The sequence below is a fragment of the Coffea arabica genome, chromosome 10e, assembly GCF_036785885.1.
Source record: "Coffea arabica cultivar ET-39 chromosome 10e, Coffea Arabica ET-39 HiFi, whole genome shotgun sequence".
Lineage (NCBI taxonomy): Eukaryota > Viridiplantae > Streptophyta > Magnoliopsida > Gentianales > Rubiaceae > Coffea > Coffea arabica.
The window spans coordinates 43,790,147-43,816,584 of NC_092328.1; the positions used below are offsets into that span (position 1 = coordinate 43,790,147).

Genomic DNA, 26,438 nt, shown 5'->3' on the forward strand with positions numbered 1-26,438 from the left:
CGTGCATGCAGCATGTAAGTGAATTGACAACTATTGTTGAGATGGAAACCGTGTTGCATTGTGGATTAGTGTGGGATTGCCGGTTAAAGTTGGCTGGCAACCAACAAGCATTCAACCCATTCACTTGCACTTAACCCTAGAAGCAGGAAATAAGAAAAAAAAAAGTGAGAGGGGGGGGGGGGGGGTAAGGGGTATTTGTGTTTGTGTTTGTACTTGAAGAATTTCAATTGGACAGATGAATTTGGATTCGAGAAAGGATTTTAAATGAATAAATTTGAATAAGTTTTATTTTTAGAATTAGGAATGTAACTAAGCCTAATCAAGTAGACTACTCTAATTTTTAGGTTTTTATTTGTCTACAATACGAGCTTGAAATTGCATTCAATTTTTAATTTGGTTGTTTATTAAGCTGAACTTTTAGACAAGTTATCAAATCACGCAGTTAAAATTATTATGTATCCGTATGTTTGAGATTTTTACATATACGTATTACATTTGATGCTTATTGAGTCAAACTCCAGTCTAGTTAAAATTATTACAAATACTGAATATTTTTTATGTTTGAGTTGATTGTTTGTTAACTAAAATCGATTGAGCTTTTAACAAATCAAATTCGTTTGAATATCAAATAGTTTGATTTCAACCCTACACAAAAGCACATGTACTTTAATGTATTCAATTTAATAAAGATATCAAATTTAATATTAATGTAGGTAAACACTACCAAATTTTGCTTGTCTCTAAACAATATGGATTGTTAGTAGGTGATTAAGTTAATCTTTATATTCCTTATTGGAAATGACAGATACCCTTGATGTCTAGTCTCCACATAACTATTTGGCCAGTAATGTTTGCAAGGAATAGTGTGAGACAGTGCAAGGAAGTTAGTCATCCCTTCAAATATGCATGATTGTCAAGAAAGTTTGAAAGTTCTGTTCACCTTTCAGCAACTTCTGTCCAACAACATTTGCATGTTCCATAGGAAAATAATTGATCAGATACAAAAATGTTAACCATAGACTACAAATTTCCTTTTATGGATACAAAAATTTTAATTTCGATTTTATTTCAAACTCTTTCTTGGAAAACAAACATGCACGACAAATGATTTTGACTTCCTTTTATCTCACTTTCTTGCACGAAACTTTCTCATACAACTTTCCTTCCCTATTCAGACAAAGAGGCAGAATCATAAATGGGACAAACAAAAGATTGTATTTAAGAGACAAAGAGGCAGAATTGTAAAAGAGCCAAACAAAAGATTGTACTTAAGATACAAAGAAACCCTTCAAATGCTTTTGACACACTTAAAATTGCTTCATATATTATCCATTTTGATATGCTTCATATATGATCCAAATAATTTTGATACTGTGAAAAATTAAGGTCTCATACAATTTTCTAAGGAAGCTACAAAAGAACACATGTAGAATAAGCTATTGAAAAATTTTCTAGTTTCCCTTATTCATGCAATTGTCAGAGTCATAGCTAGCAGTTAGTCAATTTCTCTTAACACTTTGCAGAAATTAAGAGACCCTCAGTTATGCTTTCCTTAGTCATTGCAATATTGCCAAGTGTCAAACAAGTTCAAGCATCATGTAATGCAAGTGACTAAGTAACCAATAATTGAGTTTAAGACATGCAATCACCTAAGGGAGAATGCTTCTGTTGTGGGCTAGCAATAATACCTCATGAAACATTGACCTCAATTAATAATTCTAAAAAGAAAATATTGTGTCACCGTCCATTACCTTATTCTAACATCCACACGATCATGAAGTTATAAACAAGTAATTATAGTTATCAAGAGTTTTTTTTTTTAAGGCATAGTTATCAAGAGTTGACATCCAAGATGGTGGAAAGAATTGAAGTTTCTATAAATAGCTAGCTTAATGCAACACTTTTATCACAAAACAGCGTGAACTCTGATTACCAATAGCCAAAAAAGGGTCACTATTATACCTTTCATCTTTTCTCACTCCTTTGCTTCTTCTTTGCAATGGCTATCCCTGTGATTGATTTCTCAAAGCTTAGTGGAGAGGAAAGAGCCAAAATTATGGCACAAATTGCTAATGGATGTGAAGAATGGGGTTTTTTTCAGGTACTTTTTTTTTTATTTAACATTACTTCTTTGATATTTTTTGCTTTCATAGAATGAAGTTAAAGTGTATCAGAACAAGATTAATTTCTTCAGCAAAACCATCTCTCCTACTCTGTCAATCAACATCTTCATCGACTGAGTGACATTTTTTTTTTATTTATGCAACAGGGTTTCTAGATTAATGGTTGATTATCACATTTATAATTGTTTGAAAATATTACTAACATTTACTTTCGGAACTTTTTTGTTTTCGGCTATAGTTGGTGAACCATGGGATTTCTGAGGAGCTTCTTGAAAGGGTAAAGAGGGTCGCATCTGAATACTATAAGCTGGAAAGAGAAGAAGGTTTCAAAACTTCAGCTAAAGTTAAGATGCTGAACGAATTAGTGGAGAAGAAGAGCAGTGATAGACTGGAGAATGTGGACTGGGAGGATGTCTTCCTTCTCTCCGATGACAATGAAAATGAATGGCCATCCAAAACAGCCCAATTCAAGTAAGGAAAAGAAATTCACCAGAATCACCGCTACATACATATTATGTTAAAAGATGTAAACCAAAGTCGGCATTTTCCTTTCTCCAATATTTCTTGTATATACAGGTGCTGCAAATTGATGAAAACGTGAAAACGAGTTAATGGCAGTGGAATTGGACAATTGAAACTAGTAATTAAAGTTCTATCCAAGGAAAATAGAAGTATTGTAGTTTATACTTCAAGTTATGTGTTATAGATTGTCAATTGTTTCACTCACGACATGACCTATAAATTTGAAACATTTACAATGATATATAATTTTCACTTAGCACTTGGCAATCACCTCTTTGGTCCGATTACGATTCTTGAGATTGGCTAGCAGAATTAATTTCAATAAATTTAGAAGAAAAAAAAAAGATAAGCATTTTTTCCCCTTTTTCTGGGTTTATCTGACTTAGTGTTGATTCAAATCCACAGGGAAACCATGAAGGAATATAGGACAGAACTAAAGAAACTGGCAGAGAAACTCATGGAAATAATGGATGAAAATTTAGGCTTACCAAAAGGTTACATCAAAAGGGCATTCAACGGTGGAGAAGAAGATAATGCATTTTTTGGCACTAAGGTCAGCCATTATCCACCATGCCCAAATCCTGAAAAAGTCATTGGCCTCCGAGCTCACACTGATGCAGGAGGTGTCATCTTGCTCTTCCAAGATGATAAAGTTGGAGGCCTGCAAATCCTGAAAGATGGTGAATGGATCGATGTTCAACCTCTTCCCAATTCTATTGTCATCAATACTGGAGATCAAATCGAAGTCCTGAGCAATGGGCGATATAAGAGCGTTTGGCACCGTGTCTTGGCCATGCCAGATGGAAATAGAAGATCCATTGCTTCATTTTACAATCCATCACTCAAGGCAACAATATATCCTGCTGCTGAGTTGGTGGAAAAAGCTGCGGATAGAGAAGTCAATCAAGAAAGTGCTTATCCTAAGTTCGTGTTTGGCGATTACATGTCTGTTTATGTTCAGCAGAAGTTTCTTCCTAAACAACCAAGATTTCAAGCTGTGAAAGCTCTGTGATAGCTCAGGCAATGAAGCTGAACTCTATAAGAACTACTCAAGAAGTAAATTCTTGTTTCTTCTTTTTTTTTTTTTTGGTCTTTTCTTCTCTTGGTTATGGTAAAGCTGATAATCAAAGCCAACTAGTGCATCGGCTTCTGATAATCAGTGCATATGCGTGCTTCTGATTCCTGCTCTTTTGCTATAATTTAATTTGGTCGTTAACGTATTTGTTGAAAAAGAACTGTAAATTAATTATTGTTCCATTTCCACTTTTTTATTTGCAACGTTATTTCTTTAGCTTATAAATGCAAGTTCATTTTTCAAAAAAAGAAAAAAAGGAAAGGAAAAGTATCTATGAATGGTTTTTTTCTCCTTTAATTAATTGGTGAAGACGCTCGTTGCCTTGAATTTCAGACAATTAATCTCTCAAGGAATCCAATAGAAGCAAGCTTAAAATAGATTGTTAGTGTTAAATAAGAAAATTAGATTTGATAGTATAAATATATCGAGCACAGTTATCTTTCATAATAGCTATACTTATATCACTAATTATGACTTCTTTTTTTTTTACATTAGCTATGACTTTATGTGGCAGACTATATATGGTTTCCAGTCAACAATTTTATTTTTGTAAGTTACAAAGGAATTATATACTTTACCGTTGAGTTCAAGATTGATGTGGAAAATGTTCTAGGACTATGCAGCCGTCTTGTCTCAAGAAATCCATCGAAATCGCGAACGTGGACCTAAAGAAAATATCGCAAATGTAGATCTGTTTTAATATTCTGAGACTAAGGGTGCATTTGATAAAATTGAAATCTGAAATTTGAATCCATTAAATTATTGAATTGTTAAATATTAAATCTAATACATTTGACTGCATATCACATTCAGTGATAAGTGAATAACATATTACTTAATTTTGGGAGCAAGTTTTACCTAGAAAATTCAGTGCCACTTAATTAATTCAGATGTTCAATTTTTGGTTATCAAGCAGTCTGAAAATGTTTAGGTCTGAATCCATTAAATTTAATTACTGAATTGAGTTATCAAACAAGGCCTAAGTTGTTAAATTTGTTCTGGCAACCATTTTTCTTAATTCTTTCCTTTATTTTTTTTTTTTGGCTAAACTATTCAACTACATCTCAATTCTCACTTTGATTCTTAAATCATAAATATGGATACTTTAGTCCTTAAACTAGTAAGACCATTCCATTTAAGTACTTATGTTAATGGAATCTCCAAAACGGAACACTGGATCTTTCAGCATCATGGTTGCATGTTGCAAATTAGATTAAAAAATAACTAATAAAAAAATCTCCAAAATTAAAGGCAAGAAAGGATTTTGGGACTTCAAAATAGGAGTCGAGTATAATTTAGGGATTGAAATAATTCGTTTTAGAGTTTAGTGACCAAAGTGGGAATCAGAATATAGTTTCTGGACTAAAGTGCTTGAATTTAGAGTTTAGAGATCAAAATAAAAATCAAAGTATACTTGAAAGCTGCAAGATTGTTTAGGAAAGCAAGAGGATGATATATTATTGGGTTAGCAGTTAGCAGTGACAATGTACACCCTAAAAATGACTCTGTATAAGCTTTCACTGGCCTGTACTAGTATATATATATAGTCCTGTTACCTTCTAATATGTACAGTGATTTACAAAAAAAAACATAGGAACAGCTGAGGATTCAAAGAGCCTTCTGGTCAAGTCTCTCATTCCAGTTCAAGCAACGAATTAAGCTATGAAACCAGTCACCAGTCTGGTCACACTTGTTCACAGTTGGAAGTGGATGCTGGCTCATTGATATTCGGACAGAATCTCCTCTTGATAATTGTTGCCTTCTCTTTCCATCAAAAGAAACCCAAGCATTACTACGTGCATCCTCAGGAATCTGCAAGATGGAAAGAAGATTTTGAAGGAATTGTTCAGAAACCGAAACCAGAATCAAGTTTCACAAAGAAGGGCTATCCCAAACATCTGGTAACTTCTACACTTCGTTCTTCCTAACAAGTGACACTCTTCAATTCTATTTTCTTTTTTTTTTTTTGGGCCTCTGACAATTGCTGGATTTGAAGGTTTTGCTGACTAGTACTCCCTAATCACTACAGGAATTCAAGTGAAGCATCCCAGTTCAAGAAGGTGACTGTGTTATATGTCAGATCTAAAGGACCACTTACTGCTGTCCATTTACCAGACTTTACATTTCTGATGACACATAGACTTGCAGCTGAAAATTCAAATGTACAATGAACACACTAAGACAGTCCCCTTCTTGTAGCACTTCTAAAGTTCTTAAAGACCAAAGAACCTATTCACGCCAACATCATCAGATCTGTTTTGGAAGAATATAATGTCAAAGCAATTGATACAACTCCTTTGGCACATTGAACGTTGATAATGTTGCTAAAACGCCATTGTCTAAAACTTATTTCTAGAGCTCCCAGACCAACAAACATGAAGACCCAAGAGAGCCGAAATATTATAATTGCATTCCATCATGCAAAACTAAGAATTAACCACATTCAACAGAGAATCAATAAAGAATAAATCTGTTTTCCACCAGCTATTGAACTTTTCATAAAAACTAAAAGTTATAAATATCACCTTTAGTTCAAGCCGGGCAGAGTCTGGAAGTATGACAGGTCTAAATGAGAGGGAGTGGGGGCAAATTGGAGTGAAAAGCATGCATGGAACATTTGGATGCACCTGCAATGGAAGCACCATTTGTTACAGGCAATGGTCTATTATGTGTTAAGCAGAATAATCAAAATTAGGAAACAGCATGAGATTAAAAAATCTCAGTTTCATCACTTGTGGTTTATCTTTCCATCATTGATTGTATGATTATCACTCACACATCACAAATCAGATGACATAAAAACCAAGGAAAATATACAAGACCATTAATAGATATCCTCAAAGAAAGTAGATCAAAGAAAACTTGGAAGAATAGACATCAGCATATGAGGAAAAAACCACAGGTTCTGATTACAAGGTAAAATCACAGTTGACCATGCAGACTGAGTGTTCACTGGTAGTTACTCTTTTACTGCTCGCCGCTATGTGGTCTAAGCTCTCATCTCTCATGTTCATTGTTCGTGACGATGCAATTAGCCAGCCTTCCTAAGAAGATGTTAGAAGTCTAACTTGTTGACATCAACCCAAAAGAAAACTATATATTCTGATATTTCGAATATATTTCTCTGCTTCTTGCTTCAAGTCTCTTGTAGCAGGGAAATCTATTGACACGTACTGTGTCCTTGAGATATTGAAGCATTCCATATTCTGTCTGTTTCTAGTTTCTCTTTGTTGATTTGTCATTTAAAGCTCTGCATTTTTTTTCCCAAACATAAAGTTAAGAAATTTTGTTTGACACTCATGCTTCTGCTAAGAATTGTGCCTCTCAGAATGTAATTATCTCACATGCCAAAAAATGAAAAATGAATTTAGATGTTGAAAATCCTACTCTGCTTCTAAGGAAGATGCACATACACTGATATTACAATCATTGAACATAAACAACATAGTCAAGTAAAGACAACTTGACAAAGGCTAGGGAATACGAAAACTAGTACAAATTTGATGCTCAAATTGATTGGCCTTGCAGGTCATAGACAGCATAATTTGTGATTCCAGTCACAACAATCTAAACATTTGAACAACTGATACAAGCAGACTGCTCAAATTGGTCCCTTAATTCAACTTTGCATATCAAAGCCAACTTGCAGTTTTTGACGTTATTGCAGATCTCAAAAAGTTTCCACAGCAACCCCCTCCCCTTCCCCCCCCCCCTCTCTGAAGTCCAAAATAAAAGGTGAAGACCCCTGCTCTAGGCAATGGCCTGAATAAGATAAGAACCTTAAAAGTCTGTAGGGTTACCGCTCCTGCACTTGCTCTCAGTCTGCAAACTGTTTCCCACGAAGAATAGCAAATTTGAGCAAATCAGCTAAGAAATCCTTGCATTTCAACTTTCATACAAAACCTAGTAATCATCAAACCTTCTAAGATCCCTTCCAATAGTCAGATTAACCTCAAACATCTAGTAAAACCTTTCAGAAACCCCATCCCTTGGAAAATTCTTACAGAAAGTCTGTCCTCAAGTGTAATTTTGTTAATCTTTTATTAGCTCATTTGTAATTTCCCAGAACTGTAAACCAGCATCAGTTGATCATTCAAATCAAAATAGGCTGTCCAAACACACCTGAAGTTAACATACAACATGTAAGAAAGGACCCCAAGTGTAGGGAGGCAACTGCCTTGGTAGGTTAGGGGCAGCAGTAAACGCTTTATCGTTATTTTACTCAGCTTCAAAAAGCCCTTGAAACTCTTTTTCAAATTTTTTTTTTTTAAGTTTCTCAATTAGTTTAGTGGAAAAAAATTGTATTTATTTAAAGCAAGGAATTGAGGGAAATTTAAAACATTTGTGGGTTCTGGCTCCACCCTCCTTCAGACTAACAATCAGCATTGTAATTCTTTGACTTGAAGATGATGTGCACCGGTACAATAATTGTCATTTTCAAATATCCTAAGTTTAATGACAATTGCACACGCAAAAGTTTCATTACAAAGTTTGACCTTGATTTCAACCATTGGGGACATATATTTACTCATTCTGTACCGACATATATGCACTCATTCTGTACCTAGATGATTTTAAGTTCTCAAGCAAATCTCCCTTGGATGGACAAAAACATATGCTAATAACTAATGACCCCACTGTTTCCCCCACCCCCCCCCCCAAAGGGCCCTCTTCCAGTCCCACCTCTGAAACCATTTCTTTTGAATTTCTACATCAACAGGTTCATATCTTTGCATTCAAGTACAAGCAAGCCTTACCATTGAACCTCCAGCAGCTGTAGAGTAAGCAGTACTTCCTGTTGGTGTGGCCACTATAACCCCATCACCTTGCACCTATCGAATTAGTAGACAACATCAAAGTTTTCAAGAATTTCTGGCCTAAAAAATCACTCAAGAATTCCTGAAGTTTTTAGAAAATGTACCTTTGTTATAAGCCGGTCATGTTCATAGCATTCAATTTTTGATAGATATGGATTAGAACCACGATCAACTACCACTTCATTGAGGACATCGAACAGTTTTCCTGGCATTGCTTTTCCATTTCGAAAAATCTCACAGCGGAGACGCATTCGAAGAGTTATATAAACACCATCCACTGTGTTGTTACCATTAATGACTTGTCTTAGGTCCTTCTTACAATCTTCAAACTGAATAAAATGAATAAGGAATCACATAAAAGCTCCCATGCAGAAGATTATATTGAAAAGATAAGTCAAGAGACGTACAGTATGAGAAGTAAGAAATCCAAGAGACCCAAGATTAAATGAGACGACAGGAGGAACGGCATCTCTGAATATGTTTGATGCATGAAGAATAACACCATCTCCTCCCAAACAGGCAACAAAATCAACCCTCTCATGAAGATCACTGAAAGAAAAATTCCATCTAAGGATAGCACACCTCTAAATGTAGAATCTGATTGCATTTATTGAAAACATATGCATCTCTACTAATCATAAATAAATGCACAAAATAAAAGCCATAGCATCAATAGTCAGTTCTTGTACCTTGTGTCTTGGCTATAGAAAGTCTGAACAAACCCAAAACCAGGGATTCGAGCGAAAATGTCATGCACCTCAGGTTCAACAAGAACATGCATTTCTTCTTGGTAATACAAGAAACGGGCAACCTGCAGTAAAAACATATAATACTGCTGAAAAGGCTGCAGACTAAAGAAATGAAATTACACACGTGCAAGTGAACCCTCCCCCCCTCCCCCCCCCCCCCCCCTTCTTCTGATAGAGGAGAGGAAGGAAAAAAGAAAATGTGACCCTCGGTTGCCAAAAGAAGTCAGATGTGTAATATTCAATATGCAAAACCATGTTTTGACTTTTTAGTACATCCAACAAGAAATCATTCTCTGCAATCTGCAAGAGCAACACACATGCATACATGCAGCAAATATGAAGAATCATGTATGATATCAGAAGCAGTCAAGCTAGAATCAAGGCCAGTAGAAGAGAAACAAAAATGTACTTGGGTCTCACTATCTTTGCTGCAGATGGTAGACAGAGAATTGAATTTCTCATGACTACTTTCTATAAAGCTAACAACCCAAGAGATGTGGAACAGTAAGAATCCACAAATTTGATGTATAAAATCTCACGGCAATATTAGGAGCAAAAGTAGCATAAACAAATAATTAAATCAGTTTTAGCTACATAATCCATATTTGAGTGTGGTAACGAGTACCTAAAAAAGCTTACTGCAATTATGCTCTCCTGAGACTTAGGAAATACCCAAGAATTGTAAGACTAAAAGACTCTAAAGACCTGATACTCCTCAGATTACTGAAAAGACCTGAAAGAAAATATTAATGCATATACAAATTATAACAAGACGACTGAAATTCTTGATGACCTGACAACCATAAGTTTAGCACACCGATATAAGAGTTACTATTGAAAATCATGGTACTAACAGAAACTCATCACAAAGCTTTACTAATTTTTATTCCAGAATTTGAATTGAATTTGGGACAAACTGCAGAGCAGGCATGAGATTTCCTCTCTCTTTACTACCTTGTGCAGTGATCTTGACCACTACAAGCATCAAGGAGATCTCAAAGACAATGAACAACTATTAAAATCATTGTACCTACATGAAGACTAAAAGATGAGCATCAGACCACCCTCAAGTATAAGAAGCAGGCTCAGAGCTGAAAGTAATGAATATGCACGTTAATGGACCCTAAAGTTAGAATTGAGCAGTATTGCAGCTTGCTAAATCTAGCTAGATGACAAAACTTACAATAACAGAGAAGATACTAATCCAAAGTAAAACTAGCCCATTCAAATATTTCATTTTACCAAATATGTGACACTAAAATTAACCAAAGCATGCATGATGCCCCCTTTAAGGTATCTACCGCACTAACAGCTGCACCAAAGATAAACTATTAGAAGATACACATTGTAAAAGGAGGAAGATGGATAGGACAACATAATCCACATACCTACTATCATAAACTTTTAAGCTATTAAATAAGACTAAGGCAGACTACCTCTTTAGCTTCTTCCATGAGTTCTTGTCCCAGCTTCTTCAACAATAATACAGTCTTTGGGGGAGATTTCCACAATAGCATCTGCTGTTGCGTGCTAGGGTGAGTGAAGGCCAATGAAGATTCTGTAACCTTCTCTCTGGCACAAGAGAATCCATCTGTGCGTACCAAGAACATCTCTGCTTTTTTCCTAGATTGCACTCTCACAACACCAGTTGCAGAAGCACACATGTTTCCTTCAATGACCTCCAAACCATCATCACCCACAGATACAGAAGCAACAGGATTGCTCCTCTGCTCTGTAACGTTTGCTGATGGAACCTTCTTATCCAACTCATATTTTGAATTCACAAACCCATTTTTTTGACTAGCAGAAGACCCATTATCATTGCTCAATTCATTCATAAAGGAGGAGGAGGAAGAATTATTACCATTGAGATATGTTCCATCACTACCAGCGGAAGTCGCAATCTCTGCAGATGAACTATTGCTTCGAAATGAACCATTTGAAGTTTGGGCTTCAGAAAGTCTGATTCCAGAGTATCCAGCATAATTTTCATTATTTTCATTTCTCCAAGATGTCTTATTCAAGTTATACATTGAAGAAGACAGCTTCTCAAGTCTTTTCCTTTCATAATTAAAATATGTCAATGGTGCAAGTTTCCTATTTCTAAAGAATTCAGACATCTCTTTTTTGGAGAAGATGTTAGAAGGAGGCAGCTGAGACTCAAGAGGGTTCACATTACTATCAAAGTCCATTGGTAACTCAGCTCCTTGTTCATTTATAGAAAACTCCAAATCTCGATGGGATACTATTGTACTATTATTTCCATTGTTGCTGGAGTGTTGCTTATCCGTAGTTTGACAATATCCATTAAGATATTCCCCTGAAGAACTACTAGTCTCATTCAATTTACTGGGTCTAGAACCATTTTGATCGTCATACTTCATTCCTCCTTCAGACTTTTGAGAAATGCAATATTTATCCATGCCTTTAGTATCAAGGGACTGGACATCCATGGAAGTAACTGCAATACGCGGAACAGTTTGAGATCTACTGCGAGCCATGTAATGTCTCCACCTTGACACCAAAGCTGATGTTCTCCATACTCCTTCCTTACTGTGGAGATATATGGGCCTTTTGCTTGAATCTGACAGCAAAGCTGCAAACTCTTCGACCTGCTTCATTGAAGGAGCGGTACCAACTTCAACAGGAAGTTTGACAAATTCAATCCTCCCAGACAAGGTAGCCTCATGTAGCTTTGTTTCATAAAAGATGTCCTTCACCGTCTCTGCTCTAAGATCCACAATGGTTTTGAATCCTCTCTCCAGAAGCCATTCTAGACCTTCTTCTGTTACCTGGCCACCCCTCCAAAAAGCAACCTCAGAATCTGATGCTGTATCTTCTTTTGAAGTTGACAAATAAACAGGATTCCAGTTTGCAAATAATCTCTGGCAGGGATCATCACCCCGACGGGGAAATCCAGAGTCATAACATGCATTTTTCAGTTTTTGCAATTTCCGCCATACATCCACACTTCGAGCATCATCAGGTGTTAAATAGCCTTCAAGAGCAACATGCAAACTCTCACAGTACCTTTTCATTTCACCCCTAAAACTGGCAAGGGGTGGAAGTGTATCTTCCATTAGATTTACATCTGATTCACGAAATGAATTCATGGCTGATGCTCTTCCAGATAGAACATCCTCTCTTCCTTTATTTAAGAGACATACCATGCAACCAAGAACAGAAACCATTTTCTCTTCCAGTAAGGATTTATCCTCTGATGGTATATCATATGAAATGTTGCATTCTCCAGTCAATGGGTTGCATAATGTGTCCATTAATGCATTATGAAACCATTCAGCAGCTCTAAAGATCCTGCAATAAGCTTCCACTTCAGCAATATCCCCAGGAAGTGGGCCAACCCAACGTGATAGTGATAACTCACGGGTCTGGATAGCCTGCAAGTCAAAAAAATTGTTAGTCCTCAATATAAATTGATGACTCTCACCCTGTTTTGCAAAAAATATTATGCAGTATCAACAGAAACTAGACAGCCAGGGAAGGAAAACAATATTTAGCAAAGCTTTCGGTATATCAAGTACAGAATCTAATAAAATCAATAATACCATCACAGGTTAAAAGCTCGAGCAACTCAAATACGTTTCTGAGAAGATACAAATTGCTGAAGTAGCACATTGCTGACACAACTCATTTCAAACAGGGTAAAGACTTTAGGAAACTAAGCTCAACAGATAGTATTTTGGCAAGATTAAAGATTAACTGTCGTAATCATGTGAATTTTCAACGAGATAAGGAAAGTCATGTTGTTGTATAACAAGGAACTCTACCATTGAGAAGGATCATGTTCCACTTTTGTGTATTAATCAACTACGTTAACTAATATATCTTTAGATCTACGAGAATAAACTAAAGCTCAAAACCCATCGTTGCAAATGATTTAGTACATAAACAATCTTAAAGAATACTTAAGCGAATTCACAGCGAACTCTCATTTAATCCATGATCCTCAAATTCGCAAACTCAGCTGGTCGTCCAAATGGCCACAAAAATTAAGCCTGTAAAAAGATTTAAAAAGCATGGCTTGCCTCCAATCTTCGCACCCCTCTTTTACTTTTCTGGGATGCTAAAATTTCAACCTTTCACTTATTTTGCATGAGCAGAAAAACAAGGAAAAAAAAAAGTGACTGCTTTTGAATTAATTTAAGCACAGAAAATAAACCATCGCATTAATCAGAAACTTACTAATCTTTTCCAAGCCACTTGATCATCAATCCCAATAGCCAAGCTCTATCATTTTCACTAACACTCCAAAAGAATATTTTAAAACAAAATTTAAATCATGAAACCTCTTGTTTTCTCACTCATTTTACCTGAACCGATTTTTTCACAACTATATATATATATATATATATATCATAATTCGATATTGTGGCAAAATATATACAATTGAAAAAAGAGCTATGAAAACATATAGGCTAAATAAAAATAACCCAGATGAAGATTTCAAAAACTAAAGAAAATGACAAAAGTTCACCTGAGAATTGAAGCCACTGTTGAGAGAAAAGGAATTGGAGAGCTGGGAAGCTGCTAAAACCCTCAAACGGCGTCGTCCAGCTGCACCCTTGTTCTTCCTCTGCAACAGAAACCCAAACCCAAACCCGGAAATCTTGGTCCATTTCGGCTGCTGGTAGTGAAACAGGGGATGGTTATGAATATGGGTTCCGGTTGGCCCGCCAACAACGACCCGATTCATGTGCAAGTGAAGAATCAACATATGTTGCTGCTGCTGCCATACCACCATTAAACTGAGGAGGAAATGTTTTTTTTTATAGTCTGAATATTTTTTATTATTTGGGTGTGAATGTGCATGTGTTGAGTGTGTGAAGTGCGTGTGTATATTTTTTAATATTTAATGGATGGTTATGAGAAGTGTTTGGATTTTGGATATTGGAAGAGAGGGAAAGGGAATAACACTCTGGATAATATGGATAGGGATTGTGGTGGGGACTAACTACAATAATGTTGCATGTTCTGTTCCAATAATTTTGAGTTGGATGAAATTTCTGTGTACAAGGATGGGGTTTGAATTGAATTTTGTGGTTGTGCATATCCATTTTTTGGATTTGATTTTGTTGTTGTTATGGAAGTTTGGGGAACTTTGGATATTGACAATTTTGATGTGATGTTGGTGCAAATGCATGGTGGAAAAATAGTTTTGAGGATGAGGAGGAGTGGTGCTTCTAATGTTTATTTTGGATAATGATACAAAGTCACAAAATGAAATTTTGAATATGATGTACACATAAGTATTTAATAATGAAAAACTAGACTCAGTTTAGCGATGACAATGGATAGGATAAAATATGGATGCTCGATTTAATGATTAATCTATGACGAATGGGTAATTCATTAAGAATTTGGTATTTGATGGGAAGTTATGGATAAATAATCCGATAAGATTTGGTAAGAGAACCTTAAAAACTTGATACTCCGCACCTTTTACATATATATATGTATATATATATAAATTCTCTTTAGTTTGTATTCAGTTAGTATACATATTTGTCTTGTAGACTATTATTTATCATGTTTTATTTACAACTCCTTGTTAGAAAAATATGGAATTCAAACAACTATTATTTATCATGTTTTACGTATAATTCTTCGTTGAAAAATATGAGATAGTTATTTGAATCTTCTTTTGGAAGATTATTAAATTTATCTTTCAATAAATGTTGAATTTTTCTATAACTCTATCCAAGTTTAAAATTCAATGTAGTATGTTAATTTAACACGATGCGTGTTGGTTTGAGTTTTGTAAAAGTTAATTCCCTTTTTTTGAACCATTTAAAGGCATGCCATGAATGCACGTAATGTTCTTTTAATTACTTTTAATTTATAGTACATACCAATTAAGTACATAACAATCCCTAATCTAAAATGGTTTTTTTGCTAAGAATGCGATTCTAGACTCAAGAATTTTAACTAAGTGGAAACCACCCTAATGAATGGTTGATTTCCAAGAACATTCATCTTTCTAAAATCAATGCAAATAAGTGGAAAAATACATCAAACTTTATTTACTTGATAGGTAATGGAAATCTATTTTACAGATTAGACATGGAATTGTTAGAAAAGAACCCGAATCAAAAGCAAGAAATCCCAAAATTACACTAGTGAGGCATCACGTCTCTTAGCTCAAACTCACAATTAAATTGTACACCAAATTGATTTTTCCAACATGGAAACACTAAATACCGTTGAAACTTAATCTTTTTATCAAAAAGTGTTGAGAAGTGGACTAACCAAAGGGCATGTGTTGTAGATATAGATCTACCCCGTTTGGATTGCTATTTTTTGAAGTTCTGGTAGAAAAATGTACTGTAACGATTTGATGTATATGAGATAAAAAGGTAATTGGAAAATCTGTTCATGAAAAACGTAAAAAATATTTTTTTAACAGAAAATCACAATCCAAACAACGCAGCAGCGCTTAATGTAAATTAAACAATACAATTAGCTATAATCATGGGAGTGAAACTCCCCTAAAATCCTAAAAATAAACACTATAACAACTTGAGGGATTTTATTATACAACATGTAAACCCTCTCCTTTGCCAAAACATTCACGTACTTCTTGCAATCTTGCCGGTAACTCCCACCAATCATTGATGATAAATTGATAATTGATAGGACAAGAAGTATGAGATTTTATTTTTTTTTGAAGCATGAAAATTAGGACAACCATGCATAAGTAGGTGTAAAATGGCTTTTGCATCAGCAGCCTGAATTATAAAATGACAAATATTATTATGCAATGGAAATTAAAATCCATCCATTATCGCCCAAGCATCTGCCACTGAATTTGAGGCTCATCTTAAATTCCTACCAAAAAATCTCTTTTTAGTGACAGCAAGTGAAGCCCCGTGTTTCTGTTGAGTTTGGCAACTGGGGCTATAGGATAGGAACAATTGACTAGAATTCCTATTTTTTTTCAAAGTTCTTGGCAGATTAGCAAGTCCAACATAGCAAAATTCACAAGCAAACAAATGAAGAAGGATACATCATATCCTTAGGCCTCGATGTATATTGGCAAAAGGAAAACGATAGATCAAGGAACTTGATGCCAATAAGGAAGATAAACGTTAGCCATATCAGGATGGTTACATGAAAAAAAGACAAAGAACTCTAGAACTGCAGTGCTTAAGGAGATTTCAATAACTAGAAACTACACATTGATCTTTGTTGTAGAGCTTTCAGAAGAATGGCCCTCTGGTCTTGGCAAACAAACAATCCCCTAATAAAACCTTTGTGTGGCAAACACTAGCGAAAATATACCACCCATAGAACAATGAAGCAGTAAAATGCTGTTGCTTTACTTAAGTTCATGTATAACTGATAAGATATCTATAGGTGACAATCATTTAATTTGGTTTACAAATATTTTTGCTCAAATTTTCAAACTATTTATGTGCTACCAACTTTCCTCTCAGGCACCTATAGATATCTTTCCTATATCTTATGCAACACCTAAAAGGGCACTTGGTTTATACTTTGGAAATGGAATTGGATACAGAATGACATAATGCATATAAATCTTAAGGAATGAGAAATTAAGAATGAATAATATAAAAAAAAAAAAAACAGGAGGGGTATGAGCTGTGACATAATCCAACACCTAAAGAACAGGATGGGTATGAACTTTGACATGGTGCATATAAATCTTAAGGCATGAGAAATTAAGAATGAATAATATAAAAAATAAATATGTAAAAGAGATGAAATTGGTTAAAATTGCAATTGAATATTTAGGATCAAAATCGAATTGAAATTGTTTTAACCAAAATTTAATTGAAATCAAATTCACAAAAATTGATGGACCAAATTTGCTTTAATTCGGTCAAAAGTTTGATTAAATCAAAATTGAAATTTTTTCTAACTTAAAGGGTGCTAAGTGACATTGTCAATAACTTTAGAGGAGGTTTCTGAAATTATCCCTTATACCGTTTGAATGGTAAGCTTTTTAAGTGTTTGTCTAAAATTTTATTGTAACTTATTATAGAATTTATAGAAAAACTTTTGTGGAAAATTTGAAAAACTTTTTTATTTTTTCCTTTCCTTTTATGTTTCTTTCTTTTTTCTTTTCTTTTCTTTCTTCTTCTTCGTCCCTCCCACAACCTATACTCCAACCACCAAGGGCCCAACACCTTTCCCAGTGCCAATGCCATCACCATCTCTCCTCCTTTTTTTTTTGTCTCTCTCTCTCTCTCTCTCCCTCTTCCTTCTTCTTTCCCCCTTCTTTTGGATTTGGTCTACATTCGGCAGGGGAAAGGCAATGATGTTAAACATGGATCTCATAATGATTCGCTAAACTACTGAATTAGGAGTTAACTGATCGAATTGGTCGAACCATTTTTTAAAACTCACTGACGTCGGCATAACGTCACAATGATTTTATATTTTTATAGGTTTCAAAAATATTGAAATTAAGTTCTTGGTTATATTCGATTAACCATACAAAATGTTACAAAAATATTACACTTGCAATCAAATATACACCTAAAAATTATATATATAATTGTGAAATTATGTCTAAAATATGTCCATTCTCCAAAATTACTTTAAAAACTAAATTAAAAAAATTATACCTACTTTGAGATCTTTTTGTTGGGAATATGGCTTTATAACGCAAGCTGAAATCACTGATGATAAATTAATAAGATGATAGGGATGAAAATTTCTTGATTTAGAGATTATTTAAGGAAATGAGTGATTTTGATGTTTTCACAAAGTGGGTGGCATTTTTTTTATTCCTATTAATAAATAAAAGTTTTACAATTTAGATAACCCAAATTATGTTTCAGGAAAACAAGAAAGAAATATTTGAGAACTAGGTCACTTGTGTGCCCGATTTTTTACATTTTTTATTGATTTTTGATCAAAATGATTTTGTGTTACTAATCAATTCAGAAAGGGAACCGGTTCACGGTCGAACAAATCGAACTAGCTAGTCTGGTCCAGATCTAACAACACTAGAGAAAGAAGAAGAGGAGAAAGGAAGAGAGAGAGTGTGTGAGAAAAAGAGAGGAACTGAAGTGGCGAGGGTGACAAACTGAGGTAGGAGGGTTGAGAAAGGAGGGTAGTGATAGAAAAGAGGAATGGATGTATATTTTTGGGTATTATGGGATGTGTACTTTGAAAATTTTGTGGGCTCTTCGAGGTTACTATAGACAAAATTAGAAAATTTTTGGCTCCATATGAATTATATGTTTATGGGGGTATTCATCAAAAGATTTACTATAATAGTATTTGTGAAAAACTTTTACATAATAAACTGGGGAAAGGTAGGGAAGGGGAGGGGACAGGGGAGGAGAAGGAAGGAGGGGGATGAAGAGGGAGAGGGAGAGGCGATAGTGGTAGTGACAATGGAGGAGGGAGAAGGAGAGGAGTGGTGGCAATGGTGGATGAGGTAGTATGTGATGGATGGAAACAAAATGTGATAGAATTTTTTAAAATATTTTTGTAAATTGTATTTGAAATTGTGTATATATTTTGGAGTTTTTTTGAGAATTATTTTTGGAGTTATTACTGTAGACTTTACAAACAAAAACATTTTTTTTTTAAAGTGCAATCCATCTATTAAAAGCTAGCAAAAACTGATGGATCCAAATAGACTCCTAAGGGTTTCCGAAGTTGGACATTAAAAAGTGAGATCATCTAAGAATGTTGGGCTGGCTCATTGAAGATCACATCACAAACTCACGACCAATAAATCATAAAAGTCCACTTACAGTCCATTTTGGCCCATTTCTTCACATAACCATATAAATGCTCTCATTCTCGGCAGCTCCTCAGTGGAAGCCCTAAAACCCTAGAGGGAGAGAGATCCGTCTCCACCATCAACGCAACCATGGGTACGGCGCCGTTTCACCATTTCTCTCTTGCATTCAACAAATCGTCCATTTTCGGGATTATTTCTGATTAATTAATAAATATTTCTGTGTAAAATCAGGGGCTTATACCTACGTTTCGGAGCTATGGAGGAAGAAGCAATCGGATGTGATGAGGTTTCTGCTGAGGGTTCGTTGCTGGGAGTATCGTCAGCTTCCTTCCATTGTCCGGGTTACCAGGCCTACCCGACCCGACAAGGCCCGCCGCCTCGGGTACAAGGCCAAGCAGGTCCGTGGAATAGTCCTTTTTTTTTTTTCAGTTTCTGTGATGTGAATTTTTTGTTTTTAGGATTTTAGTTTGCAATTGTTGTTTTGATTTTGTACTAATGCAGCTGATTTTGATTGTTTAGGGATCTTGATAGACTTTATTACTACTTATGTTACAAGATGTTTGGAAATGGTTGGCTAATTATGATTTTTCGTTGGATTTTGTGCGTAATTATTTGCTTAACCATTATTTTGTGGGGATTTAATTGAAAGATTATAAGATGCTCATTTGCAATTTTGCTTGCACCATTTCTTGGCTCAAGTGATAATCTATGTTTTTTCTTTAAAGTTCGATTAGTGTTTTAAGAATTTGAAGGCTTACTTGTAGGACCTAAAGGATGATATTGTAATTGGTACAGCTTTTTGGAATTGCATAAATGGCTGTAGCTATATGATATTACGACTGTATATAGAATGTGGTTAATTTTTGTGGGATACTTTCGAGAAAGGAATCTCTACAGTTGACATCTCCTTACCGAGCACATTGCATTATTTTAGTTCAAGTAGATTGATAGACTGGAACTACTACAAAAGCTGATCTGTTTGAGAATATATCTAATCCTACTACCTTGATGCTTTGCATTTCTTTTATTTTCCTTCTTTTTTGCTTGGTACAATGTGACTGTAGATTCATCTCTTTTGGGGGTAAAATTCCTTAAAGTAGCAATTTTGGGTTATATGAATTGTGTGATGTGTGGAAATGATCTTGATGATTTTGAATGATAGACGAAATTGTGATGTGCTCATATATTTCTTCTGTTGTGCTCACTGTCATTACTCACTCAATTTGTTAAGGGTTTCAGTTCCCAACTTTTAATATGCAGTAAGTGATTGATTTTACTTTTCAGGGTTATGTGGTTTACCGTGTACGGGTGAGACGCGGTGGAAGGAAGAGGCCAGTTCCCAAGGGTATTGTATATGGGAAACCCACAAACCAGGGTGTTACTCAGCTGAAGTTTCAGAGAAGCAAGCGCTCAGTTGCAGAGGAGCGAGCTGGAAGGAAACTGGGTGGTCTCAGGGTTCTCAATTCTTATTGGATCAATGAGGTGTGTCCTGAGAGTTTGTTCATTAATTCAATCAAGAATACTGTCTATTAGGACTTCATTGAATTTGATGTGTATGGGTAATTGAAGTAGACTTGTCAGATCATTTTTCTTAAGAATATGAAGATAATGCTTAAAATTTTCCATGCCTTGCACTCTCAAATGCAGGACTCTACCTACAAATACTATGAGGTAATCTTGGTTGATCCTGCCCATGCTGCCATCCGCAATGACCCTAGGATCAACTGGTTGTGCCAGCCAGTCCACAAGCACAGAGAACTTCGTGGACTTACTTCAGCAGGGAAGAAATACAGGGGTCTTCGTGGAAAGGGGCACTTGCACCACAAAGCACGACCATCAAGAAGGGCTACTTGGAAGAGAAACCAGACTCTCTCCCTTCGTCGTTATCGCTAATCTTAGTTGTGTTTTCTTGGTGTGTTCCCTAATTCTGGTCAGCAATTGTTTGCTGAACATGCTTATAAGTTTGTCCGAGACCGGAATGTTGAGTTGTTATGTTTAGCACCTTGGGAAAGATCACAATTTTGTTATGGCTGACGTTTTAAAATATACTTCTCTTGCATATTGATGGTTTTAAGTTCTTCAGGCCTATTTTGAGCCTTTGTGGCTGAATTCTTTTCTTAAATTGACCTTTCTGATAGAGCAAGTTAGTTTTGAATGGTATCTTCTGTTTTAGTGTCAGCGTTTTTAATGAGGTTCTGTAGGAATATGTTATGACCTATTCCAGCTCAGTCGTGCACAACATCCAGTAGCTGGAATTTTTAGGGGATAGAACGCAATGAAGTGTATTGCGTACGAATTTTTAGGGGATTCATATAATCTAAGCTAACTAGGATAGAAAGCAAACTTAAATTTTAAGTAAAAATCTATTTTCCTCGCTGACTTCTGTCTGAAAAGTTCTTTTGCATCACTAGTACACAGCCGAACTTGATGTTCAACAGTTCAAGTGACAAATCTGGGATGTAGAAAGCGGAATGGACAGCAAGATGGATAGAAATCTTGGTTTTCACAAGTCCTAATATGAAGAGGAATTCAGAGAAGTAAAAGCAGCACATCATAATGTCTTGGTAATTATAAGCACCCTATAATTTGTGCATAACCTGTGAATCAAGTCTAATTGATATATTATATACCTCAAACACACTAGGAATCCAGGACATCCATGAGCAAGTAAAATGCACATTTGCTCTAGTATAAAACACAAACTCAGAACTACTACTGATTTATCCACAACTTTCCACTTCTTTGGGAGCTTCGACAGAGGAGTTGAGGAAGCCATAGCTAGTTTCCTGAAAAGGATGAAGCACCAGTAAGACTTGTCTCATCGACAACTATACAGATTTAATACTCCGTTTAGAACGATTGACTAATTTCAGACTGTAAATAACGTATAATTAAGAATTCTTCATGACTTTTGGCCAGCTTCATAATGAACCGCAAATTGCAAAAATAGCATGGCAGTCAAGAACAAGTTATCAGAGTGTCAAAATAGAGGCTATTAGTCAGTTTTAACTTCTATTTAAGACGCCAAAGACAATTTTTTCAACAAAAGTTATATTTGACTGATATATCCCATCATCCATGACAAGTTTGCCATGAAGTTGCTATGAATAATCTGCCAAAAATGATAGCAAAATTCTTTGGAAGAGAGACGCATACCCTATATAATTGACAGTATGGCTACTCAGGCATTTCTGTCACACTACAACATAATGCTAAACATCCTAGTAAAAATGTAACGCAGCAGGTAAGTTATTAGTGATAAGCAAACAGGAGTATTACGCCCCAGATATTATCCCTTTCAACTGTAAATAGTAATCCATCTAACATATAATCTAGACGCAATCTTAAGTTAAAACATGAACTTTTGTGTATGGATGATGGCGGCGATGGGTACCATAGCTGCAGCCTGGTTGACCATAATCCTGGAGATTAGGCTGAATAGGCTGGAGGCGATATTGGTGAATGTTTAGAGGTAGGTTAGCAAGTTGAAGCACTTCACTTGGCTGCTCTTCTCCAGAAAATGGGAATTGATCCAGTATAGCATGCTGTCCTACTAGCTTCAATTCAGTCATTGCCTGTTGATGGCTATGCTCTAGTTCCACACGTTGCTTCTGATAGTAATTACTCATCAACTGCTCAAGAAACACTTGTTTAATGAAGCAAAAATTGTCCAAGAATGAAACAGGTGTTCCTACTAAGATTTAATTAATTTCTTAATTGAAAATTGAGATGTGAAACTTTGTATAGACTATTGATCAAAAGCCATCATGATAAAATAGAATTAATTAATTTTGATGAAAATTTCTCGAAGAAAAGAACTGATGTTAAACATTTTATAGGACTGATGATCATTCAGATAAGCAGGTAGCATTTTAGTGACGGTAGGCTTCCATCTGTATCAAAAACTTACCCAAGTGCACATTTCTTGGTTTTCTTTCTCCAGAAGCTTTTCCTAAAAAATCGAAAAGAAAGAGGGATTTAATTCAGGGCTGGTTCCTAAACGCATACATTGTTGCTGAAACTGATAAAAGAAAGAAACATTGAGAGAAGTAGGATTAGAATGCCACATCTATTACCGTTCGCTTCAGATTCTCCAGTTGCTGATCTAAGAGTTCAAACTGCAAAAGTGGATAATATTGGCTGCTGTAAGTTCTATAGTGATTTGCCTCCATCTAATAGCAGTTAAACAGCACAACAACAAGAATAGAAAACTATGCAAAGAGTGCATGATATCATAATAAGAAAATGAAGATGGAAATTTGAACAAGAAAATCAAGATTCCTTATTTATGTATTATGAAAATTGAAGAAAGAAAAATACCTTTCTTGCTCGGACTTTGGTCACGGAGAGTTCAAGCTGCTGCTCGAGTTGATTGAGCTCATCATAGTGAGCAGAACTCAAGTCATCACCTTTGTAGCGCTGGAGGCTTAACTGAAGATTAAGGGTCTCACTTTTCATCCTTTTCAGCTCACCAAAAACCCTTTCCTGCAAGTTGTAAGGCCAAAGGAATAGGATCATCATGGAGGGCTACTGAGATTTGAGGAGCAGCACAAAGCAAAAAGCATGATATACTACTTACATTGTGTGATTTTGCAAGGTCTTCGTGGTCTGGAATGGATGTTCCTTTAGTCTTCAAGTACCTTTCTATGATTTGGTCCATACTGAGCAATATAACAAGTGTTCCAAGTCATTCCTGGAAATGTGTTATCAATCCAATGCATTTTGCATATCTAGATCCTAGAAAGAGTTTGCAGTAGACTAAAGATTTGAATTTTATATTTCCATTTGAAATTTTTGATAGCATTATTTCTAATATTTGGCTGATTTTATACCCGACATAAGTAAAGTAAATCAAAATGAACTGGTCTTTCTGATCCTGCTGACACTAAACCCACCCCCAAGAGAAAATATTAACACACAAAATAAAACTGGCCATAAGCTATACAAGCAGAAAAACTTTACCCAGGAACACAAAAAAAAAAAAATTTATCCAAGAAAATGGGAATATTTCTGTTTCCGAATTTTAGCCTAAAATGAAGTGAAAAAAAATGAATTGCTTTCCATGAAAACAAGAAAGAAAAGAAAAATCTCAAGAAAATTTATCTTAGTATGTTAAGTGCATCTTCCAGCATGCGAAAAACAAAATAAGAGTTAAATTTTTGGTCAAATTTTCGAAGTGTTTTCCCAAGAATGATGTATAGTTTGAAGGATTTAGTACAAAAGCAAAGTAATTTATTCTCAATTATCAAATCACAAATAGTTTAATCATGCATCTTGGTGAGATTATAGTGTTAAGATGTTCATCAGGTATAAGAATTGAAGTGGCCAACCAAAATTCATATCTTGATAACAAAACCCTAACTTTTTCCAGAAGATGGAAACATGTTAGTCAAACCAGTCAAGGTTCTCAACTTAGTCTCTTTTAGCCCTTTTGGTAGTGTTTGTTGGAGAAGCATGAAAGCCATCATTATTAAGCAGAAGAGCAGGGGGTGCATGTGTTGCATGTACTCCAACATAAGTAAAAGCTGAGATCTTTGCACATGGAGAGAGCAGTTTTAGAGTTTAGACCACCAAAAATAGGGGTCAAATTACCTTGTTCATGCATTATATTTTGATACATACAAAAATTATTCTTTAACTCCAAGAAATAATAAGAAGATTAGATGTCCAGAAAAGAAGGTTTTGACCGCTTGGAAAACAAAAAGGTGTTTTCTTGCATGCAAACCTGAAAAATTAAGCTACAGAAAAAGAAAAAGCTAGGGATTGCCTAAAGATGCAAGAAATATCATGGGATCACCTCAGGGGGTTAGAGCAGTACTCAAACAGCTTTCCTTTGTTTGAAAAGATGATGAGGCCGATCTGAGCATCACAAAGCACTGAAAGTTCTTGGGTTTTCTTGAGCAGCCCAGATCTTCGCTTGGAGAAGGTGACTTGCCTGCTTGTGTTGTTTTCAATCCTCTTCAGCTCTATTTTACCTCTACCCATCCTTGCCAATCTTTAGGGAGTAATATTGTCTTCCCTCTAATTGGAGTTATTGAAAAAGAAACCCCACTTCACCTGTTGAATTTTCTGGATTAGGGAAAACAAAATAATGAAAAGGATTGACTCAAAAAGAAATTGGAGAATGACAAGGATGCATATAGTTCAAATTAGATGTTAAAAAATGTAAATTATGTCTTAATAAAGACTATGCTGAAGATGAAAAAGATTGGGAGATCAAGAAAATTTCAGCTTAATCGGAAACATATACAAGTTCAAAAATGATGACTTACTTTGTTATTTGTCTATAATTCTCAAACAGGAGATGGATGATGAAGGGGATATGGTTGAGAGAGAAGATATTGATAAGAAAGAAGGTTGATCTTCTAAAATGAACTTACCTAGGTATTATTATTATTATTTTTTTTTGCTTTCTTGTTGGATCTTTTTGAAGTTTTTGGTAGACTCGTGAAATAGAAGCAAACCCACTTTTGTAGATATATAAACATACTAGTTTTAGATCATAGCTCATATTTTTTCCCAAAACCACAATTTGGTGAGGACACGAGGGATTAAATGTTGATCTTGGTCTTCCTTTTACTTTCTCCCCCCTCCCCTCAATTTGTGTCTTTAGAACGTGATAAAAAACAATTATACACACACATATATAGCAGAAACAATTATGAAGAGTTATAATGTACCCAAAAAAGAAAAAAAATGATGAAGAGTTATATTCGAAAATTGACATGCATGAAGTGTTTGGCAAAGTTGTAATGCATTGGAAGGACAATTAGGTTATGTTCCAATCCTTTTGAGGTGCATGGCAAACTTGTAGCATAAGTCCATGTGCTACTTTCATTTTTTTTCATTTACATTTTGAGGATTGTTACATTTTTTATTTACCATCTCAATGCAATCCGGACATTGAATTCTTAGTTGATGATCAAGGAAAAGAAGAAAATGATTACCATTCATTGTTGAAAATACTCCTAGGAAGAAGAGGACCGCCATGATTTAGGTAATCAAAATTTGTGGTATGATATGAATTGTTTTCAATAGGATAATATGGAGCCCATAATTGTAAAATGAAGACAAAAATCTTATGATTAATCAAGATTATAACTAATCGATGCTTGATCAGGTAAATACTAAGCTGAAGCTAAAAGAAAGTCATACTTACATGTGTTGCCTATAGTTTGACAGAAATGAAACTTCTTTAACATACACCACTAATATCAAATAGCTTAAAACTTATGCATCCATTAAATTGCATCACAATTGAATCCTGTGGTCCAAGCTAGATCAGAAAATAAATGTTCATTGTTTCATTTGTTTGCCTAACTATAATGAATGTAAAATTTCTATATGTTCTTGGAGTTTTTGCTGCAAATTCATTCAGCAACTTGTGTTGCAATCTCCTCTAACAAAAAT

At 35.2% G+C, this 26,438-nt stretch overlaps 4 protein-coding genes across 4 annotated transcripts; 2 read left to right on the top strand and 2 right to left on the bottom strand.

The window, feature by feature from the left end:
• Positions 1-1,903: 1,903 nt before the first annotated feature.
• LOC113711805 (1-aminocyclopropane-1-carboxylate oxidase 5-like) lies at positions 1,904-3,908 on the top strand. The gene is made up of 3 exons (XM_027235013.2): positions 1,904-2,101; positions 2,362-2,594; positions 3,051-3,908. The coding sequence occupies exons 1-3, from the start codon at positions 2,000-2,002 to the stop codon at positions 3,655-3,657; spliced, it is 942 nt and encodes a 313-aa protein (XP_027090814.1). The 5' UTR covers positions 1,904-1,999; the 3' UTR covers positions 3,658-3,908.
• A 1,241-nt stretch (positions 3,909-5,149) lies between these two features.
• Positions 5,150-14,228, bottom strand: LOC113712324 (NAD kinase 2, chloroplastic). The gene is made up of 8 exons (XM_027235688.2): positions 13,782-14,228; positions 10,723-12,684; positions 9,227-9,348; positions 8,945-9,086; positions 8,642-8,866; positions 8,478-8,552; positions 6,246-6,347; positions 5,150-5,532 (listed from the first exon to the last, which is right to left on the bottom strand). Exons 1-8 carry the CDS (start codon positions 14,046-14,048, stop codon positions 5,329-5,331), a joined length of 3,099 nt encoding a protein of 1,032 aa, XP_027091489.2. The 5' UTR covers positions 14,049-14,228; the 3' UTR covers positions 5,150-5,328.
• A 4,775-nt stretch (positions 14,229-19,003) lies between these two features.
• On the top strand, positions 19,004-21,137 carry LOC113712966 (large ribosomal subunit protein eL15). Its single transcript, XM_027236645.2, has 4 exons — positions 19,004-19,161; positions 19,260-19,426; positions 20,313-20,510; positions 20,676-21,137. Exons 1-4 carry the CDS (start codon positions 19,158-19,160, stop codon positions 20,919-20,921), a joined length of 615 nt encoding a protein of 204 aa, XP_027092446.1. The 5' UTR covers positions 19,004-19,157; the 3' UTR covers positions 20,922-21,137.
• A 106-nt stretch (positions 21,138-21,243) lies between these two features.
• LOC113711049 (MADS-box protein defh21) lies at positions 21,244-25,384 on the bottom strand. Its single transcript, XM_027234189.2, has 8 exons — positions 25,301-25,384; positions 24,826-25,085; positions 23,608-23,689; positions 23,349-23,513; positions 23,105-23,146; positions 22,939-22,980; positions 22,423-22,660; positions 21,244-21,814 (listed from the first exon to the last, which is right to left on the bottom strand). The coding sequence occupies exons 2-8, from the start codon at positions 25,011-25,013 to the stop codon at positions 21,807-21,809; spliced, it is 765 nt and encodes a 254-aa protein (XP_027089990.1). The 5' UTR covers positions 25,014-25,085; positions 25,301-25,384; the 3' UTR covers positions 21,244-21,806.
• Positions 25,385-26,438: the final 1,054 nt, after the last annotated feature.

What these genes read in the sequence shown, in the direction of transcription:
- LOC113711805 (XM_027235013.2), top strand. Translation starts at nt 2,000, where the DNA reads ATGGCTATCCCTGTGATTGATTTCTCAAAGCTTAGTGGAGAGGAAAGA. An exon ending in AAGAATGGGGTTTTTTTCAG is followed by an intron (nt 2,102 to 2,361) that starts GTACTTTTTTTT and finishes TTTCGGCTATAG; the next exon opens with TTGGTGAACCATGGGATTTC. An exon ending in TCCAAAACAGCCCAATTCAA is followed by an intron (nt 2,595 to 3,050) that starts GTAAGGAAAAGA and finishes TCAAATCCACAG; the next exon opens with GGAAACCATGAAGGAATATA.
- LOC113711049 (XM_027234189.2), bottom strand. Translation starts at nt 25,013, where the DNA reads ATGGGTAGAGGTAAAATAGAGCTGAAGAGGATTGAAAACAACACAAGC. An exon ending in TACTGCTCTAACCCCCTGAG is followed by an intron (nt 23,690 to 24,825) that starts GTGATCCCATGA and finishes TATATTGCTCAG; the next exon opens with TATGGACCAAATCATAGAAA. An exon ending in ACCAAGAAATGTGCACTTGG is followed by an intron (nt 22,661 to 22,938) that starts GTAAGTTTTTGA and finishes TTTCTTGAGCAG; the next exon opens with TTGATGAGTAATTACTATCA.
- LOC113712324 (XM_027235688.2), bottom strand. Translation starts at nt 14,048, where the DNA reads ATGGTGGTATGGCAGCAGCAGCAACATATGTTGATTCTTCACTTGCAC. An exon ending in CAGCTGCTGGAGGTTCAATG is followed by an intron (nt 6,348 to 8,477) that starts GTAAGGCTTGCT and finishes CTTCCATTGCAG; the next exon opens with GTGCATCCAAATGTTCCATG. An exon ending in CTGCCCGGCTTGAACTAAAG is followed by an intron (nt 5,533 to 6,245) that starts GTGATATTTATA and finishes TCCATCTTGCAG; the next exon opens with ATTCCTGAGGATGCACGTAG.
- LOC113712966 (XM_027236645.2), top strand. An exon ending in TCGGGTACAAGGCCAAGCAG is followed by an intron (nt 19,427 to 20,312) that starts GTCCGTGGAATA and finishes TTTACTTTTCAG; the next exon opens with GGTTATGTGGTTTACCGTGT. An exon ending in ATTCTTATTGGATCAATGAG is followed by an intron (nt 20,511 to 20,675) that starts GTGTGTCCTGAG and finishes TCTCAAATGCAG; the next exon opens with GACTCTACCTACAAATACTA.